This window comes from Panthera onca, chromosome B4 (assembly GCF_046562875.1).
Source record: "Panthera onca isolate mPanOnc1 chromosome B4, mPanOnc1 haplotype 2, whole genome shotgun sequence".
NCBI classification, from domain to species: domain Eukaryota; kingdom Metazoa; phylum Chordata; class Mammalia; order Carnivora; family Felidae; genus Panthera; species Panthera onca.
In genome coordinates, this window is record NC_138345.1 from 44,170,066 (window position 1) to 44,191,449 (window position 21,384).

Sequence of the window (21,384 nt, forward strand, 5' to 3'; positions counted from 1 at the left end):
AATGTGATAGGATATGAGTTCAGAGGCACTAAGTTCAGGCACTAAGGAACACATTTCTGCTAGTTGCTATCTCTGCCATGCAAGATCATATACCAGGATCTGAGCTGCATCTGTATGTAGTCTGGAGTCAAGTCCGTAAATGCCCAGACTTGATCAACCCTAACAGAGCCAAACCACAAACAGGTGAATGAAAATTAAATGCTTAATTTTTAATGTCATTGCAATCTTGGGTTGTATGAAACACAACTTTAGTAATTAGTTACAGCTACCATAAACAGTTATATTCAATTCATTTTGAATATTCATATAATTTTTCTATAAGATAATAAGGAATATGTAGAGAGAATATAAAGAATATGTCTATCTTCACAGAAAAATGTATATGAGATATGAATGTATTTTGCAAATAATAATTGAGTTTAAACTCCTTCCCTCTTATAATTGAATTAGGGTAGGAATATTTCTGATTCATCTAATTACTCAAGTTTGCCTTGAATTCTGTCAATAACTAGCTGTTTGACCCACACAAATATCTGTACATTTTAATTTTTGGTTTTCTTCATTATTTAACATTTTATTTTTTGCATCAAAATGTTTTTTAGCCTGGCTGTAAAGACTGACAGAAGTGGGCACATAAAAAATTGAAAAAACTAAATGTCATCCAAAATATATGAACCCAGTTGAGGAAAACAACATATAAGAAAGGGTATCAAAGGACACTGGTTATTATCCAATTAGAAACCAATCTCTACCTTGAAATAAATCTAATTGTTGATAGTGCTGCACTAAGAGAGATTCAGAAAATACACTAGAGTTCCATTCTTGGAGGAAGTGGGGCTGATATGAGTGGCTCTTATGCAGAAACCCTGTGGTTGTTCCATGTTAACCCCGAGGGGCCGTTCATTTAGTACTCTCATCTCCAAATCCACCCTCAGTGCCCTGTTCTCAGATAACGGTGCAAGATCCTATCCATTTTCTCTCTTTTCATCTCACATGAAGTTGACTTTTGTCAGTAAAAGACAATGGAGAGCCAGTGCAGCAGAAAGGGCTCTTCTTCCTGGCTTCATGGTGTTGTCTCTCCTTTGGCCGCCATGGCTTGATTGCCAGTTGCAGTCTTGCAAGAAGTCCTGTGTATTTGTCCTCCAGCAACTTTTTGTAGCCAGTCTGTCAGTTTCCTGTCTTCTTGTCTTGCCTTCTACTGCTCTGACAAGGAGTTCTTACTGTCTGCCAGTCACAGCCTGAGATCCTTCCTCACCAAGTTCAGCCCGAGGAGTGTGGAGCTGCTCTGTCCCAGGCCAATCCAGTGAGCATGTCTGCCATGAAGCTGTGTGTACCCACATCATCTTCAACGACATCTGAATCCCATCTTTCGAGAGTAGACCTAGCTTCCCAGTGATCCCTCCTTTAGTTCTAAGATATTCTTTGTAATTTTATTTACTTAGTAGCCTTTCCCCTTAGTAAGCTTTCCCTTATAAGTAGATAATAATTGTTTACCTCAACTTCCTTCCTTGTTTCTGTCTCCTGACTCAATTCTGACCGATAGCCTTGTCACCCTGGAGTGTTCAATCCTCATTTGAGGCCCTTAAAGGGCTAGAACAAATCAGCTAATTTGGAAATATATATGAAATTATTCACTGTATTGAGAAGTTTACACTATGTTATGATTTGTAATTAATACATATTTTATTCTACTAAATAGCAAAGCATAAGAAATAAATAATATATACCGAGTATATTTTTTTACACTAATATAATTACATTTGAGAATAGTTCCATAACACCAAGAATGAAGCCTCAAGTACTATTTGGACTTTGGGCGATATATATGCATTGATGCGGATTCATCCTTGGTAAGAAATGAAACATTCTAGTGAGTGATGTTGATAATGGGAGAGGCCATGCACATGTGCAGACAAGGACAATCCAGGAAATCTCTGGAGCTTCTTCTTAATTTTGTTGTGAGCCTAAAATTACACTAAAAAATATTATCTTAAAAATTGCAAAGAATATAATCATATTGCTTTTGAAATAATGAGAGATGTATTCTTTATAAATGGTGAAATAACATTATACCAAAATGAGGTAACTAAAATGCCTGGTGCTTACAAACATATGGTCTTATTACTGAGCAGGGTGCAAAATAAGTTTTTCTTATTTGAAAACTGAAATATGGACACTTCTTGTCACTCTCTGAAGATGCTGACAACCTGAAATACAGAGAATTATACCTCATTAATCTTGCCATAAGATTGCTTATATCTCTTATTAGGGACCATAGTATTTTGAGGAATGAACCATCCATTTGACTCATACTTAAATATCTCAATCTCAATATTTCTCATACCATTTTTCTCTGGAAAAACTTCAACTACTGTGTTTATCCGATTGTTCACACATTGCTCTTTTTGTTTCTAAGAACAATTCTTGTGAGGCATAAAATAAAAAGTTGTCAGGAGACTTACACTTTGGGAGAAAATGTTAAGGCCTTTGGCTGCACAGATGAACTATGATGGCTTCTCGGGGATCCTCTAATCCATGTAGTAGTAGAGAGTAAATTCCACAAAAACTATGAGAAAACAAATTTTATTGGGAGTCAAATACAAGATCTTATACTCATTTTAATTCTGTAATAACACATAAAAGTTCATCCTTTCTTCCTTTATAGACACTTTCAAATTATAATGTTACACAGTGGACACGAAAGTATAAAATTATCTTAGTAGGACTAAGTGAGGAGGACAAACTGACCGTGAAAACAATTTCAGAGTTTAGAAAATGGATCACAGGTTAATAACTTATGAAATAGGTACATTGGAAAAAATCCTGGAGATTCAAGGCAAAAGCACATTTGTCATCTACTCGCCTAGGATGCTCCCGTGACTCCCACCTGCCCACCCCTGGATCAGTGGTAAGAAGACTGAAGCTGTTACAACTGGGAGAAGCTGCAAAGAGCAAGGGTGCTGGTGCCATAGGTGGAGACTTGATCAGCAGTAATTAACATCAAAGGTAAAAGTCACAAGGTCATAAAAATAAACAATAAGAATTTGGAAAAAATGAACAAAACTATCAGCAGACAGACTGTAGTAGAGAAGATTCTGCCATAAATGTTTGGCAACAAAAAATAGTAAATCTAGGAAAAATGACATGCAATGCATGTTTACTGAAGTATATGTTTAAAAAGTGTCTACCTAAGAAGTAAAAAAAAAATATGAAGAGAAATTTAAAAAATCTTCCAATGAAAGGAAAGCATAGGTCAATAGAAACATCTGCTGGGATAAGTTGTTGCACGTATTAGAACAAAAGTACTTAAAAGTCATATTTAAGGGCACCTGGGTGGCTCAGTCGGTTGGGCGTCTGACTTCAGCTCAGGTCATGATCTCACAGGCCCGTGAGTTCGAGCCCCGCATCTGGCTCTGTGCTGACAGCTCAGAGCCTGGAGCCTGCTTCCCAGTCTGTGTCTCCCTCTCTCTCTGCTCCTCACCTGCTCATGCTCTGTCTCTATCTCAAAAATAAATAAAAGCATTAAATTTTTTTTTACATAATAAAAATAAAAGTCATATTTATACACATATGAAAACTATAAAGAAAACTTAGTTCAAAAATTTGCATGAATATGTGATGGCAGCAATTTAGCAAGTAGGAAATATCAATAGAGAAACAAAACTATATGAAGAAACCACAGAGAATCTGAGTGCATCATTCCATACTGGAAATGGAAAATCCACTCAAGTAGAAAAAAAAAAAAAACTAACGAATGTGAAGGAGTAACAAAATTTATTTATACCTTAGGATGAGACAGAAAAAAGAGAACCACTTACAGAATTCAGACACTTTCAAAACAGTATCAGGAAAGCCAGCATAGGTCTAAGGAGAATATGAGAAGAACAACAGAGGCAGAAAAATACAGGACAACAATGTTAAGGCATGACAAATGAACTGCGCACTAATATAATGTAAAATATTTATAGACACCAGAGACTTAGCAAACTGCTAACAGAATGAGCACATACAAATCCACGTCTCATGACATCATAATGAAATGACCAAAGAACACTGGCAAATACAAAGAAATAGTCTTGAGGGAAGAGAGTGGATTTGAAGTGACTTAAGTCAGCATGAAAATCAGGGATGGGTGATGCGTCTTCCATCTCCATCAGCCTTACACCACATTATCTACCACAGAATCCATATCCCTGCCCTGCACACTAGTTCCGACTGAAACGGGATACAAGCAGCAAGATGAAGGAACAGAAAGACACAGACCCTAAATCCCCCATGGAAACAATACCTTAAAAATATCCAGACACAAACCGAGGTATAATCGGTCTAACCAGCTTTGATAAAGGTGCCAGGACCATTCAATAGGGAAAGACAGCATCTTTCACAAAGGGTGTTGGCAAACTGACTTCCCTCCCACATGCAGAAGATTGAAGCTGGATGTTTCCATTTACACCGTATACTAAAATTAACTCAAACTAGACGAAAGACATAAATGTAAAGTGTAGAAGTTCCTCAAAGAAAAATTGGGGGCAAAATAAACAACACTGCATTTGGCAATGGTTTCTTGGCTCTGCCACCAAAACCAGACCACAAAGGAAAAGTCCATTGTAGACAAATGGGCTATATCAACCTAAACATTTCTTTGCATTAAAGGGAATGATCAACAATGAAAAGACAGAGTGGAAAAAACACTTGCAAATCATATATCAAACAGGGAATCACGTCTAAAATATATAGTTAGTCTACAACTTAGTATCAACAACAACAAACACCAAGAACACAATGAAAAAATGGGCAAAGAAATTAGACATATTTCCAAAGACAATATAAATTGTGAAAATCATATGGAAAGATGCTCAATATCGCTAATGATCAGAGAAAAGCAAATCAAAATCATGATTACTTATCACTTCATACTCATAAAGATGGATGGCACACAGCAGAAAATTGTTGAGTCGCCTGGTGGCTCAGTTGGTTAAGTGTCTGACTTTCAGTTTTGGCTCAGGTCATGAGCTCACAGTTTTAGGTTTGAGCCCCGCGTTGGGCTCTGTGTTGATGGCGCAAAGCCGGCTCTGGATGCTGTCTGTCTCCGTCCCTCTGCACCTTCCCTGCTTGCTCTCTTTCTTTCTCTCTCTCAAAATAAATAAATAAACCCTCTTTAAAAATGTTTCAGTGAGGAGGTCAAAAAGAAGGAGACTTACACATGGTGGTTGGGAATGCACATCGTTCAGCCGTTATGAAGACATGGATGGAGCTTCCTCCAGTGATTAAAACTACAGTTACCACAGGAGTCAGCAATCCCACATGTAAGAAACTATCTACAAGAATTGAAAGCAAGATCTCAAGGATACATGCACACCCATGCTCAGTGCAGCAATACTCCTAAGAGCCACAGGGTAGAAGCAGCCCAAATGTCCACTGATGGATGAATGGAGAAAGAAAGTGTGGTATACACCTACCAGTGTAATATTATTCAGCCGGAAAAAGGAAGGAAATCCTATTAGAATAGCCATTTCTTCTCACTTATGGTTAGTTTGTAGGATATAACTTGGGTATGTATTAGAAGGAACTGAAATCAGTATCTCAAAAGGATTTCTGCACAGCCATGCTCACTACAACTTTACTTACAATAGCCAATCTATGAAAGCAACCTAAGTATCTGCCACCCGAGAAGTGGTTACGAAGATATGTATAATGACTATAAATGTGTGTATAATGACTATAAATGTGTATATAATGTATATGTATAATGACTATGCATATATACAAATGCTATTCAGCCAAGAGAAAAAAGGAAATCTTGCCATTTGTGACAAATAGATGTCCCTTCAAGGCATTTTATTAAGTGACTTAAGTCAGAGAGAGATACACAAATACTGTATGATCTTACTTACATATGGAATCTCAAAAAACTGAACTTGTAAAGAAAACATATAGCCAAATGTTGTTTCCTGAGCCTGAGGGGTGGGGGAACTGGGGAAGTGTTGTTTAAGTTTACAAACTTGCAACTAACAGATAAAGAAGTTCTAAAGATCTAATGTACCATATAATGAAATGGTCATCATTACTGCATTATGAATTTTGAAGTTGCTGAAAAAGTAAATCTAAATAAATAAAAACTAAAACTAAATACATATGTGACATGACAAAGGTGTTAGCTAATGCATATTACCATAGTGACCATACTGTAATGTATTAGGCAGTGTTGTATGTTAATTATATGTCACAAAACACAAACAAAAGATATATTTGTTATACTTACAGCAACTACTAAGTACATAATTTAAAAACATAGCTAAGACATCAACAGAAGATTTAAAAGGGAATACTAAAATATGTGTTTAATCCAAAAGATGTCAGGTAAGGTGGAAGAAGAAAATAACACAGACATCGAGAACATTCAGCAAATGACAGACCTAAATCCAAGGATACAAATAATTACCTTAATTTGAATGAAATAAATATTATAATCAAAGTTAGAAATTGACATTCTGAATCAAAAACAAGTAAGATCCATCTATATGTTCTCTACAACGAATGAATATTCATGGGAATTAAATAAGTATTCCAAGTATAAGATAGTGTCATCCTGAATAAAAGAGTAGTATCCATCTATATGCTCCCTGTAACTGACACACTGTAGATTCAAAGGCATACATTGGTGAAAATAAAAGGATAGCAAAAAAATAGACCCTACAGACAGTAACCAAAGAAGAGAGTAGAAATGACTGTTTTAATAACAAAGTAGCTGTTAAAACAAGAAATGTTAACCAAAATTAAAATAAACATTTCAAAATGTTCAGGCTGTCAATATAAGAGGAAGATAAAACAATTATAAACATATGTTAATCACCTAACAATAGAACCCTTAAACACATGAAATAGAAACTGACAGAATTAGAAGGATAAATAAACAATTCAATGAGTGTACTTGAAGATTGAAATCTCTTCCTTCAGTAAGTAAGAACAGATAGTCACAAAATCAGAAGGACTATGGAAGACTGTCAAAACACTAGGAATCAGCTTGATATAACTGACATGTATAGAAAGTGTTCTAGATCATAAATATGGATCAAAAATTTTTTTTAACGTTTATTTATTTTTTTGAGATAGAGAGAGACAGAGCATGAACGGGGGAGGGTCAGAGAGAGGCAGACACAGAATCCAAAACAGGCTCCAGGCTCCGAGCTGTCAGCACAGAGCCGGACACGGGGCTGGAACCCACGGACCCGAGATCATGACCTGAGCCGAAGTCGGCTGCTTAACCGACTGAGCCACCCAGGCGCCCCATGGGATAAAAAATTTAAGCATGGAAATATTCAAAGTAATTTCTCTGAAGAATAAGAAATGAGAAGAAACAATGGAAAGAAATCCGGGAAATTTCCAACGTGTGGACAGTGATACACTTCTGAAAAATTCACAGTTCAAATATGAAATCTTTGAAAATCTTATACTGGATGATAGAAATTACCTTGTACTGGTTGACAATAAACTGAGAAACATCAAAGCTTTTAGGATGAAACTAAAGTAGCGTTTAGAGACAATTTGTACCTTTGTCAATTACACTCAAAGGGAAGAATGTTATCAATACATGATTTAAGTTGCTACCCTCTCAAAAAGCAAGAAGAGAGGAGCCAGTAGTTAAAATATGAAACACATACGTTTAGCTAAAAGTTGATTGTGGAGTATGTATAATAGAATAACTCAAAGTAGCCCCAAATGGACCAATACCCAAATATCCAAGAGCATCCGCAACAGAATTGGTGAATACATTGTAGTAGAATCGGACAACAGAACAACAAAGAGATGTGGACAATTTGCAACTGGTGCAGCTATCGGGATGAATCACACAAGTTTACCTTCACCTGACAATGCCAAAAATACAATATGCATACTGTTTGATTTCATGTATACAAACTGTTTTTAAAATGCAGAAAAGAACTTGATAGTGGCATTTTGCAGTGCTGGTAATATTGATTTTCTCATTCCATACAATGGTGACACTGAAAACTCAGCTGTCTGTTGGCATTTATAGCATATGATCCATGTGTATGTACATTATACCACAATAAAAACTATCAAGAGAATATTATGAAGAAATGCAAATATATGTAAATGTGATTTCTCTGATGCAGAAGGCACCTGAACAAAGTAATATTTATTCTTATTTTTAAAAAGCCTTTTGAATGGGGCACCTGGGTGATTCCATTGGTTAAGCACCCGACTCTTGATTTTGGCTCAGGACATGATCTCAGCGTTTGTGAGTTTGAGCTCCGCATTTGGCTCTGCGCTGACAGTGGGTAAAGTGTTTGGAATTTTCTCTCTGTCCCTCTTTCTGTCTCTGTCCCCCTCATTCACTTTCTCTCTCACACAAAATAAATAAATAAAAATAAACTTTATAAAAACCTTTGGAAGATAGAAATGAATAGGCAATATACATGCAAAGATCCTGAAGACATATAATAACTCTGAAAATGAACTTGTATAAACTCCCTGTTTAACAAAGGACAATGTTGGGGACACCTGGGTATATCAGGCAGTTGTGCTTCTGCTCAGGTCAGGAAAGGATTGCTTCTGAAATGGAGCCCCAAGGCAGGCTCTGTGCTGACACCATGGAACCCTCTTGGGATACTCTCTCCCTCTCATTCTGCCCCTGCCACTGTTTGCATTCCCACTGTATCAAAATAAATACATACATATTTAAAACAAAAGGAAGGTCTTTAAAGTAGAAAGCTGACATTAAAAAAAAAACAACATAAGGACATTAATTAAACACATAGGAAAGTGCAAAATTTGTACCCACACAATATGAAATGCGTATTTCCAAAAAATGCAGTCATTCATTGGAAAAGTATAGGCCTTTGAAAAAGTGTTGTGGAAACAATGGGGTATCAAATATTATTTATAATTATATACTTCAACTATATTAAAATGCTCAAAATTAAGCACACATACGTGAAAAAAAATTGAAGGTGTATTATAAAATGTGCGAGACCTACAGTTTGACAGAGATATTTTTAGACAGAATATCAAAAGCACAATCCATAAAAGAAGAAATTGATGAAATGTAGTTCATCAAGATAATATCTGCTCTTTGAAGAGAAAATAAAGTCATAAACTTGTGAAGAAACATTTACAAATCATACATCTAATAAAAACAAAAACAAAAAAACTTGCCGCCTGGGTACATAAATATTTGTCAAAATACAATGAAAAAAAGTAAAAATGTTAGCAAAATATTTCAGGAGATACTTCACCAAACACCATGTATAGATGGCCAATAAGTACAGGAAAAGATGCTGAACACTATTAACTTTAGGAGCATTCAAAATAAAACCACCCCCAGACCAGACTTCCTGTTCTGGAAAGAAAGAGTGGATAGACTTTTCCCTGTTCCTCCCACCAATGCAGCTACAATCCCTGGGCATTATACAGAAGATGACATAAGATTCAGAAAGCTAATGAGAAAGCTGACAGATCCCAGCCCTGGAGACCCAAGGAATGGCATGGTGGTGAGCTTCCTGGAATTTCCCTCTACCTCACATAGACTGGTGTCAGAGAGCCTAGCAAACCACAGACACCAACAGGTACATACCCAAGTCTCCAAAATGTTTTTTCTCTCTGCTCAAAATAACAGATAAAAGGCATGCTAGAAAGACAGAAATGTTTTAGACACTAATTGCGTGATTCTAATAAAAAACCATTGACTATCCACCAAAAAAAATCAACAGGCATGCAAGGGAAATTAAGACTTTGTCTGATAAAGGAAAACTAAGAAAATGTATCACCACCAGACCCACTCTGAAAGAACTCCTAAAGGCAATAAATGGCAAAAGAAGGCATCTTGAATCATCAGGAAGAAAGAGAGAACAAAAGAATGAATAAAACTCTCATAGGCATAATGGACTTTCCTTCACTGTGTTCTCTAAATTGTTTGATATTTGAAGGAAAATTATCAGTTGCAGCAAAATTATAAATTCCATGTGATTCTCAAAGTAAGTAGAGAAACATTTAGGACACAGTATAATTGGGACACGGTAAGGGGCCATAAAGGCAAGTAAGTCTCTACATTTTACTCCAGCTGCTGTGGGTTGTTACAGACTGTATAGACAGTGATCTGTGAATATATAATTATCTATATAAAGATATATAATATCCATATATTTATATAAAGGAGATTAGAGCATATGTGTACATATATAACTTCATGTATATAAAGTTATTTATTGTGCTTGCTTCGGCAGCACATGTACTAAAGTTATTTATGAAGATGAGACCTACTTTGCTATAAATGATGCTCCGTCACAGAGGTAATGATGTAGAAAACTATAACCTTCACTTTTATCTCACAGCATCAGAAATATAGCATCACAAAAAATAAATTCTAACTGGGTCATAAACATAATTAAAAGTTAAAAGATAAAGAAATAAAGAAAAAGGTGAGTCCAGGAAAATAATATAGGAAATAATATTCATGAACTATCAGTAACTTCTGAAATAGGTCCATAGTAATGATTGTAACACACCAAGTGCTAAGTAGGACTATGGTAACATTAAAATTCTGATCATTCCAGAGAGAGAGAAAGGGAAATAAAGAAGGAGGTGGGGATAAAGAAAAGAAAAGAAGATAGACCAGACAAAGTAACTATATGGCTTAAGGTATTATGCTGAGTGAAATAGTCAGAGGAGGACAGATATCATATGTTTTCAATCATACTTGGATGTTGAGAAACTTAACAGAAGACCAAGGTGGAAGGGAAGGGGGAAAAAAACAGTTACAAACAGAGAGGGAGGGAGGCAACCCACAAGAGACTCTTAAATCCAGAGAACAAACTGGGGGTGGATAGAGGGGTGCGGGAGAGAGGAAAATGGGTGATGGGCATTGAGGAAGGCACTTGCTGGGATGAGCTCTGGCATCAATCACAGGAATCTACCCCCAAAACCAAGAGCACATTGTATACACTGTATGTTAGAAACTTGACAATAAATTATATTAAAAAATAAATAAATACAATTCTGATCATTAAAAGACTCCATTATGAAAGTAAAAAATGCATGTCACAAATATTTTCATCTTAAAAACTTGAGAAAGAGCTCATATCTAAAATATGACAAAGGCTTCTAAGAGGTGAAAAAAAGGCACCATCCTGGAGAAATGGGCAAGAGACACAGCCCAGTACTTCTCTTTCTCACAAAAGAGAATGGCCTTAAGATTTACAACACAGAAAAATGGTACTGTGTATAACCATCAGAAATTATTAATTACTTTTACTGAGACTACTGAGATTTGGGTCAAAAGACTAGTTGATACAATGGATATTTACACAATACAATAAAAGATGTAGGGAACATTTAATATATTGAAATTTCCACATGTCAATGAGTGTGCAATTTCAGACTAACGCTTACAGGGAAGTGTATTACAATTATACATAAATATAATTATGTTGTATTTATAGGTTATTTTATTATGAAAACCATAACATTTATATTACATAAATATGCTCTGTAAGATGTAGTTATATATAATAAAGGATTATAAATATGATATGTGGAGGAAGATATAGGAAAGAATTTTCATAACACAATTATTCATAATACCCACATAATAAAAAAGAACTATTTTACTGAGAATGGTTTGAAACTGTCATATTCATATAAGAGAGTAGTGAAATTTCACAAACTATAGACAAATGTGTTAATATAGATTGATTACAAATACCATCTGCCAGAGAAAGGAGACACATATAAAAATGCACACTGAATGATTCCATTGACATAAAGCCCCCAAATAAGCAGAAATATTTCATAAAATGAAAATGGGCAGGCCTGATAAAGGCTGTAAACTTCTGTCCCATGATGTGATTGGTATTTGTGTGATACTATATATTTTATAATCAGTGTGCACAAATGCATAGTTTCCTTGATGTCTTGTAAAATTAAATGTGAAGTTTATTTCAGGAAAAAGAGCATTTCTAGAGAGACAGGTTTCTATGAAAAGTAAGAACTGGAAATTATCAAATGTACATTCAAGGTATAAGCATATAAATAATGTGTCATACAGTCAACATGTGGAGTATTAAAGACTTTAAATAAACTACAAATACATATGTCACTATGGATGAACTCTACAAGCATAATATTCACTCACAAGCTTTTAATAGAATCTGGAAACATCTAAAATCTTACCTTGTCCTCTTCATCATCATAGTAGAGCAGGTTAGAATTCTTAGAAGCACAGGACGTCAAACTCTCCTTCCACGATTTTCTCTCAGTGCTAATGTAATAGCAATTGTTGGAATACGTAAACCACTCTTTCAGACAATGACAACAGAGACATGCTGGAAAGAGATTACGAGGTATTATCCAAAAAGCTTTGACTATTACAAAATGAAACTTTACATACTGTATATGTGTACACATATGTGTACATAACATATTCATATACCCTCACAAGCTGGTAAAATTAAAGCAACACACACACACACACACACACACACACAAACACACACACTCAGAGAAGAGTCAGACTTTCATCCCCTAATTTATGTGCCCATATAAAGCAACCACAAAAATGTCCACCTCTACATGTCCTGAGAATCACTGAACACAACAATCTTTATGGAACGATTTATCTTTTATCATGTTATAGGAGGAGAACATGTGAGGCAATTGTTAACAACGGGTACGGTGATTTTAAATGAGCATTTCTTCATATTGTTGCCTAAGAAGTAATAGTCTCCTAGAATCATTATTTCTGAAACTTCATTAAGCGATTTTCTAATTCACTTTTTCCAAAAGAGTCTGTTATCATCTTTGCCTACTTGGAGATAGAGCTAAAATAGACAGAAGACTAGTAACAGATGTTTGCAAGTGATGTTGTACCTTTCTGGATCTTTGTTTCCAGGGACGTTTTGTTCTGCTCTGGTCCTTCAGTAGCTTGAACATTAAAGTAATCTTCAAGAAACATAACATTAAATTAAGTGGATCGCAATAATTTGAATTTCTTAGTTTGAAATTTGGTATATTATTTAGAATTAGAAAATGCTGCAATAAAATTGATTTTACCAGTAAAATTTTAATAAAGTAATGAACATGAGAGGGGGAAAAGAATTCAAATGCTTAATGAACCAAATTTCACCATCTCTTACAGTATTTGGTTTAACCAATCTCAAGAATTCATTTGTATATATCAATAAAGTCTCTCACATAACTTGACTGTGAGTTATAAAAATTCTGAAAAATGTTTAATACTTCCTACAATTATGTGTTATTTCTACTTTAGATAAATTCAGAATAACTATTCCACCTTTAGAGCATGCATCCATCAAAATGGGATAATAAAATTCCATATGTTATATAACATTTCAAAGAACTGATGATATTAACGTGAAACACTCCCTATTAGTCATTCAAACACTGACTTACAGGGAATAACGTTTATTTTTACCACAGTGGACATCAAGACAAGGCAGATGATTCCCAGAACCTCAGCAATGTACCTCCCTGGACACAAGAGAAATGAAAACACTGACAAAAGATGCATGGAAATAATCATTTAGGAAATTTACAAACAAGAGAAGCAACAACCTGCAGGGAATCAAATGTAAACCCTTGGACCCCAAACCCATATCTACAATTGTAATCTTCTCTTAGATTACACCATTGCATTTGCAGTCAACATACTACTCCATGACAGGTTGGTAAACACTACGGATTGTAACACTGGAACAAAGTGAGTCCCCAGAGTTCAACGACACTACCATATTCCAACTTCTATTTCTGATCCTCACAAATGAAAACTACGTGAGATCATTTCCTACTCTTTCCCTACACCTCTGCACCCCAACATCACATCCCGGAACAGATATACCTGTCTGTTAAATATTTTACCTTTGCAGAGATAGTTCTTGTCAGTCCCTTGAAGCTCCTGAGAAGCAACTTGAAGATTGAATTCCGCATGGGCCATTTCCTGCTCAGTTACTGAAATGGATCTATTCATGCTCTTAGGTTTCACTCGCCCTCTTTGTGACTCCTTAACCTGACTGAGTTCTGCCTAAGTTAGTCTTGGGTTATTCGTCTCTGCAGCTGAGTAGTGTCAGGCACAGTGCTGAATGGAACTGCCCTGAAGGTCTTGATCAAGAGTGTATGTCATGTGCTGACGACATTGCTAGTACAGTGACACCGGGTGGGGTGCAGGGTGAGGGATACTGCTCATTTGAAGTGGAACAATGCAAAATCTAGCTCCACTTCCCTTAGAGCTTAAATAAGTATTTCGTGACAGAATAACAGGGTTTTACAGTGACACAATGTTTGACACTGTAGTAATGGTTGGGAAAGTGTAAACAATACATGAGTGAAGAAGAAAATAATTCAAGAATAATACTGACCTCATTACTGTAAGGTCAGATCCAGGGACACCTTTCTACACTATTAGACTAGCCAGATTAAAATTAAAGGCTGTATTAGAGAAATCCTGTTGCACCAATTTTTGTGATGGTGAAAATCCATTATTGCTTAAAAATAAAGTACTGTGAGACTAGGGAATACTAGTTTTAGCATATATAGGAATTTCCTATAATAAGTGACTTTTCTTTGGGGATTTAGATTTCTTTACTAAAAGGTAATACAATGCTATCAAGTGATATTTTAGGCTGAAACCTGTGGAATTCTGAGTTTTGTTGATTTTAAAAGGACTATTTTATATGTTGCAAAACATTATGTGACACACTAAACTTATCCAAAGCATGAACAATGGTGAAAACAAACAACAACAACAAAACCCATATTCTTAAAAAACACTTATTTAACATCTGAAAATGGCAATTGATTTCATGGCAAAAATATGAAAGTATAGAATGATAAATAAAAGTGTAAATCATTTATGGAAGAACACACTTGGTGCAAATTTCTGGAAAGATCTATGATTTCAAAGGCAGTGAGAGTAGCTTTATTTCTAGAGGAATGGTACCAAATCACATAAATGAAATTTCATACTTCAGTCAATGAGGTCTGCAGTCCATGAACTCTGTAATTACTCCTGGCTCTCAAACTTACAAGCATCACCTTCTAAAAGTTACTTCATGGGTGGGAGGAGTTAAGGTGTTGGAATGGCATGGAGACGCTAATTTTGTCTCCTCCCTGTAATGCAGCTAGAGAAGCACCAGACCATTTGGAACACCTAGGAAATTGATCTGAGGAGTGTAGCAATAACCTGCAAAACCTGAGACATAGAAGTAGGCGGTTATGCAGGGCGAGAGGTGAACTGAGGGGAGAAAAGATGAAGAGAGTAGGGAGCCATTTTCATGCAGAGAAGACAGAGAGAAAGAAAGGGGGAGAATGTGGTGCATTGGGATCCTGCAAGAAAAGCACTCCTCCCTGAAAGCAGCTGGATAAAAGAGACAGAAAGAGTGAAAATACTCATAGGGGACTGAAGAAGAAATCTGTCCCCCAAAACCACTGACAGGGGGAAAGGAGAGGTAGTCAGTACTGCCAGGGTTTCTATAAACAGTAGAGCGGAGTTTCTATAAACAGTTGATTCAGAGCACAGAGGTTGGTGGTGCTCTGGTGAGGAAGTGGGGCGAATCCCCAGGAGCAGGCAGTGCTGTCTGAACCGTCTATGTGCTGTAGAGAGAGAAGCTGTTCCCTGCTTGGAGTGCAGTTGGTAGTGGCCATATAGCTTCACAGTGGGCAAAGGTCCGAGCAGACCCCAGAGACAGCTACATTTGTTAGTAATGGGACAAAGATGCCAGAGTGCCACAAAACTGGATCTAGCTGTGTGTTGTGATTTCCTATAATCTCTGAACCTCTGCCACTGTGCAATCACATGAACATTTTCTGAGGCAAGACTGCACCTGGCCACTGCTCAGCAATACCCTCCCCCAGAGAGTCAGTGCATATCGAAGCAAGCGGTCTCTGAAATGTGGGGTTCTGAAACACAACACTGTCTGAGATAAAACTCTGGAGAGAGGTTTCACCTGGAAGGTGGACAGCTTAGACATGGACAGGGTAGAGGTGTAGAGTGGGCAGAGGACTGCAGCCAAGGAGGGGTGCTTGCTAGTGGGGCAGTGAGAGCACAAGTCCCTGTGCCAAAGACTAGGACACTGGGTGAACCCATTTCCACCTCTCCCAGGCAAGCACATGGGTGCCACACTGATCCATCACCGTAACCTAAGCACGGCCACCTAGTGAGGAATGGAGCCATTACACCAAGCCCTGCCCAACTGTGCCCTCCAAGCACACCCCCCAGAAGACCAGCACAAGTCACTCCACCTGCCTAGTGCATGAAATAGAGGAGGCTTCATCGTTTCAGTTCTAGGGGAAACTGGATGTCACTTCATTTGGGTTTCATTGTGTTTGCTGGTTCACTTATTTGCTCATTTATGTTGCTTTTGTTATACCTTAAATTATTTCCCCCCCCTTAATTTTCTTTATTTTCTTGGATACAGAAAAAAATGGTTTTATTTTTAACTTGTTTTTTTTTATTTTTTAAGTTCCTATTTCAGATCATTTTTGTATTTTATTTTATTCTACTTTATTATATATATTTTTAATTTCTAAATTTTTTTCTTAGTTTTTCTCCTTTCCTTTCCTTTTCCTCTCTATTCTACCGAGATTTTTTTCAATATGCAGATCAAAACACTCCTAGGATCTAGCTTCCTTTATTTGATTTTTTGTTTTTTTTCAAATTTTAATTTTTTATTTTCTTAATTTTTTTCTTCCTTCAAAACGACAAAACAAAGGACTTAACCCCAAAAGAGAGAACAGGAACATATCACAGCCACAGACTTAGTCAACACACACAAAAGTAAGATGGCTGAACTAGAATTAATAACCACGATAATGTGAATACTAGCTGGGGTTGAAAAAGCATAGAAGGCACCTGACAATCCCTTTCTGCAGAGATAGAAATAAAATCTCTTCAGGCTGATAGTAAAAATGCTACAACCAAGATTCAAAATGAATGCATGCCATGACGGCAAGGCTGCATATGGCAGTGAAGCGAATCAGTGACATAGAAGATAAAATTATGGAGAATAATGAAGCAGAAAAAAGAGAGAACAAAGGCAAAGAGCAGGATACGAGACTTTTAGAGCTCAGTGACTTAGTAGAAAGGAAAAACATCCAAAACAGAGGTGTTTCAAAAGATGAAGAGAGAGCGAAAGGGGCAGAAAGTTTAGATGAGCAAAATACCAAAACATTTTCCTAATCTGGGAAGGACACAGATGTCAAAATCCAGGAAGCACGGAGACCTCCCATTAGATTCCCCAAAAACTGACCATCACCAAGGCATATCTTAGTAAAATTCACCAAATACACTGACAAGGAAAGAATTGTGAAAGCAGCAAGGGAAAAAAGTCCTTACCCTATAAGAGAAGACACATCAAGTTTGCAGCTGATGTATCCACATAAACTTTGCAGACCTGGAAGGATATATTCAACGTGCTGAATCAGAAAAATATGCAGTCAAAAATTCTTTATCCAGCAAGAATGTCATTCAGAATAGAAGGAGTGATAAAGAGTTTCCCAGAGACACAAAAAATAAAAGAGTTCATGACGACTAAACCAGCCCTGCACGAAATTTTATGCAGGGCTCTTTTAGTGGAGAAAAGACAAAACAAAACAAAAAAGACCAAAAGCAACAAAGACTAGAAAGGACCAGAGAACACCACAAGCAACATCAACTCTAGAAGGAACACAATGGTACTAAATTGATATCTTTCAGTACTCACTCTAAGTGGAAAAGGACTAAATGCTCCAATGACAAGACATAGGGTATCAGAATGGATAAGAAAACAAGGTATATGCTTCTTACAAGAGACTCATTTTAGACCTAAAGTCATCTACAGATTAAAATAAGGGGATGGGGAACCATCTATCATGCTAGTGGCCATCAAAAGAAGCCTGGAGTAGCTGACTTATATCAGACAAACTTGATTTAAAAATAAAGACTGTAACAAGAGTAAAAGGGCATTAAACCATTATTAAGGGGTCTATCCACCAAGAAGTTCTAACAATTGTAAATGCATATTCCCACAATGTGTGAGCACCCAAATATATATATAAATTAATTACAAACATAAATTTCATTGATGGTAATACCGTAAGAGTAGAGGACTTCAACACCCACATCTTACAGTAATAAACAAATCATGTAAGCAGAAAATCAACAAGGAAACACTGGCTTTGAATGACATGCTGGACCAGATGGACTTAACAGATACATTCAGAACATTTCATCCTAAACTAGCAGAATACACTTTCTCTCGAGTGCACATGGAACATTCTCCAGAATAGATCACATACTGGGTCACAAATCAGCCCTCAACAAGTACAAAAACATTGAGACCATACTGTGCATATTTTCTGACCACAACTCTATGAAACTTGAAATTAATCACGACAAAACTTTTGAAAGGACCATATTTACTTGGAGATTAAAGAACATCCTACTAAAATATGGATGGGCTATCCACGAAATTAAAGAGGAAACTAAAAAGTACATGGAAGACAATGAAAATGAAAACAAGATATTCCAAAACCTCTGCGATGCAGCAATGGTTATAAGAAGGAAGTACATAACAATCCAGGCCTTCCTGAAGGAGGAAGAAAGGTCTTAAATACACAACCTAAAGTTACACCTAAAAAAGCTGGATAAAGAACAGCAAATAAAGTCCAAAAGCAGTGGGAAAGGGGAAATAAAAAAGATTAGAGCAGAAATCCATGATATTTACATTTAAAAAAAGAACAGATCAAGGAAAGCAGGAAATTGTTCTTTGAAAGATTACCAAAATTGATAACGCAGTAGCCAGACTGGTCAAAAAGAAACACGGAAAGAACCCAAATATAATCACAACTGGAAGAGGAGATATTACCACCAACACCACAGAAATACAAACAATAATGAGAGAATATTATGAGCAATTATATGCGAACAAATGGGACAATCTAGATGAAATGGACAAACACCTAGAAATATTTAAACTACTAAAACTGAAACAGGAAGAAATGAAAATTTTGAACAGACCCATAAGCAGGAAAGAAATTGCTTCAGTAATCAAAAATCTCCCACAAACAAGATTCCAGGACCGGCTGTCCAGGGGAATTCTGCAAAACATTAAAGAAGAGTTAACCCTTATTCTTTTGAATCTGTTCCAAAAAGTAGAAATGGAAGGGAAACTTCCAAACTCACTCTACAAGGCCAACATTACTTTGATTCCAAAACCAAAGACCCCTCTAAAATGAAGAAATACCAACCAATTTCCTTTGTGAACATGGATGCAAAAACTCTCAACGAAATACTAGCAAATTGGATCCAGCAATACGTTAAAAGAATTATTCACCCTGATCAACTGGGATTGATTCATGGATGCAGGTCTAGTTCAATACTGCAAGTCAGTCAATATTTTACATCACATTAATAAAAGAAAGGATAAGAACTGCAAGATCCTCCCATAGATGCAGAAAAAAAAAACCTTTCACAAAATGTAGCTCCCATTTTTGATATAAGCCCTCAAAAATATAGGGATAGAAGGAACATAACTGAAAATCATAAAGGCCATATTCGAAAGACCCACAGGTAATATTGTTGTCAGTGTGGGAAAAACTGAGACCTTTACCCCTAAGGTCAGGGAGATGACAACAATGTCCACGGTCACCACTGTCATTCACTATAGTGTTGGAAGTCCTAGCTTCAGCAATCAGACAGCAAAAAGAAGTAAAATCATCCAAATAGGCAAAGAGGAAGTTAGACTTCCACTCTTCTCAGCTGAAATGATACTTTCTGTGAGAAATCCAAAAAATCCTACCAAAAAACTGCTAGAACTGATACATGAATTCAGCAAAGTGGCAGCGTGTCAAATCAATGGATCTCTAATATATTGCATATTCATTCTGCTTTGTTACCCTGAGTTGTTGGAATAAAGATACCAATTTTTCTGTGATGTAATTGCTGATTAGTTGTGCCTCAGGTGCATCCCATCAGCATGTATAATCTCCCACTCACTAGAGAGACAGGACAGTGGTGACACATGCCTTCTTATGGGTATAGGTAATAATTTTTGCAATGTTTTTTGTATGTATTTATAAATGTGAAATATACTTGGGGACAAAATGGTAGGTGTTCTACATCAGAATGCATTTAGCAGCATCTCTCACTTTTCTCCATTCTTTATGGTAACAGATGCATATGTGTAGATGGGATATTCCAACATTGGAAGAGATAGGGCATTTCAGTCCCTTCTTCACCCTGGACTCTGTAGGATCCCCAAATCTAGGATTCAAACAGGTTATCTTGTCACAGATTGACAATCTCCTTTGTATTCTTCAATTCCAAAAGACACAGCCTATACAGATGCCCAAATAACACACTTTGTGAGGAGACTGGGGTTCTTGAGCAATAGGGGAAAGGACAGTAATTGCAACTTGATTTCAAAAAAACACGAAACACAGACACCGAAAAAATTACTCTAGTGTCCACACATGATGCATATTGAATTTCTCTCCTTTTTTAAAAGCAAATTTCTTTAATGTATATGATCAAAATGGTTGCCAGATAGCATTTCTGATGCCTGGCTGTTTCACTGGGTGAAAGGAAGAAGACAGTTATAGGGCTTTGGTTTTTATGGAAAATGGCCTTTATTGGACACTGGGAAAAGCAAAACATGAAGAGATCACAGACAGCAAGAACTTCATGTGCTTGGGCTTTATTTTAAGGATCTGTAGGCATTATATCATTTATTATTATTTATTCCTCAGAACAGCCCTATGAAGTTGCTACATTTAAGACCATCATGACACAAAAGCATCAATTTCTTAAGCCAAAACCACTGAAATCTAGTGACTACTTGTGTCGAGAGGTACTGTTCAAATACTCTTCAAGTAAATATGAATAAGATACTATTTCCATCATATATTCCGCAGAGAAAACAGCCAGAGCAGTTATGTAACTGAGTCCCAGGGCTAGGAGTGGGCACTTAGAAATCATGAAGTGACCACTTTCAATGCCAATGTCCTTACACTTTTTAATTTTCTGCTTATAACTTATTTCCTCAAAGACCATGTTGAAAACATCTATACTATCATGTCTGTCACTGTATAAAACTGATTTACAAGGATATTTGGCACAGAAGGCAAGAAAAAAAAACCAAATGGGAAGTTAAGAGTACTAAATTTTTAATCTATTTCCAAACAATATCCTTTACAAACTTATCTATCTCATAAAGTATTACTTAAAAAAATATTCCTACGGCTCTAATGGTAGATTAGGTTATTTTCAGTGAATCTACGTTTTTTCCCTGTGACCACTGTGAAAAGAGTGTAGTCTACAGACAGCAAATGATAAGTTTGCCCCCGTGACTTGTTTCACAATATAACGTGTGTGGG

At 36.4% G+C, this 21,384-nt stretch overlaps 1 protein-coding gene across 1 annotated transcript; it reads right to left on the reverse strand.

The window, feature by feature from the left end:
• Window positions 1-2,086: 2,086 nt before the first annotated feature.
• Window positions 2,087-19,667, reverse strand: LOC132694725 (NKG2-F type II integral membrane protein-like). Its single transcript, XM_078450534.2, has 7 exons — window positions 19,620-19,667; window positions 13,894-14,056; window positions 13,429-13,506; window positions 12,886-12,939; window positions 12,190-12,341; window positions 2,463-2,566; window positions 2,087-2,207 (listed from the first exon to the last, which is right to left on the reverse strand). The coding sequence occupies exons 1-7, from the start codon at window positions 19,665-19,667 to the stop codon at window positions 2,087-2,089; spliced, it is 720 nt and encodes a 239-aa protein (XP_078306660.1).
• Between the last annotated feature and the right edge of the window lie 1,717 nt (window positions 19,668-21,384).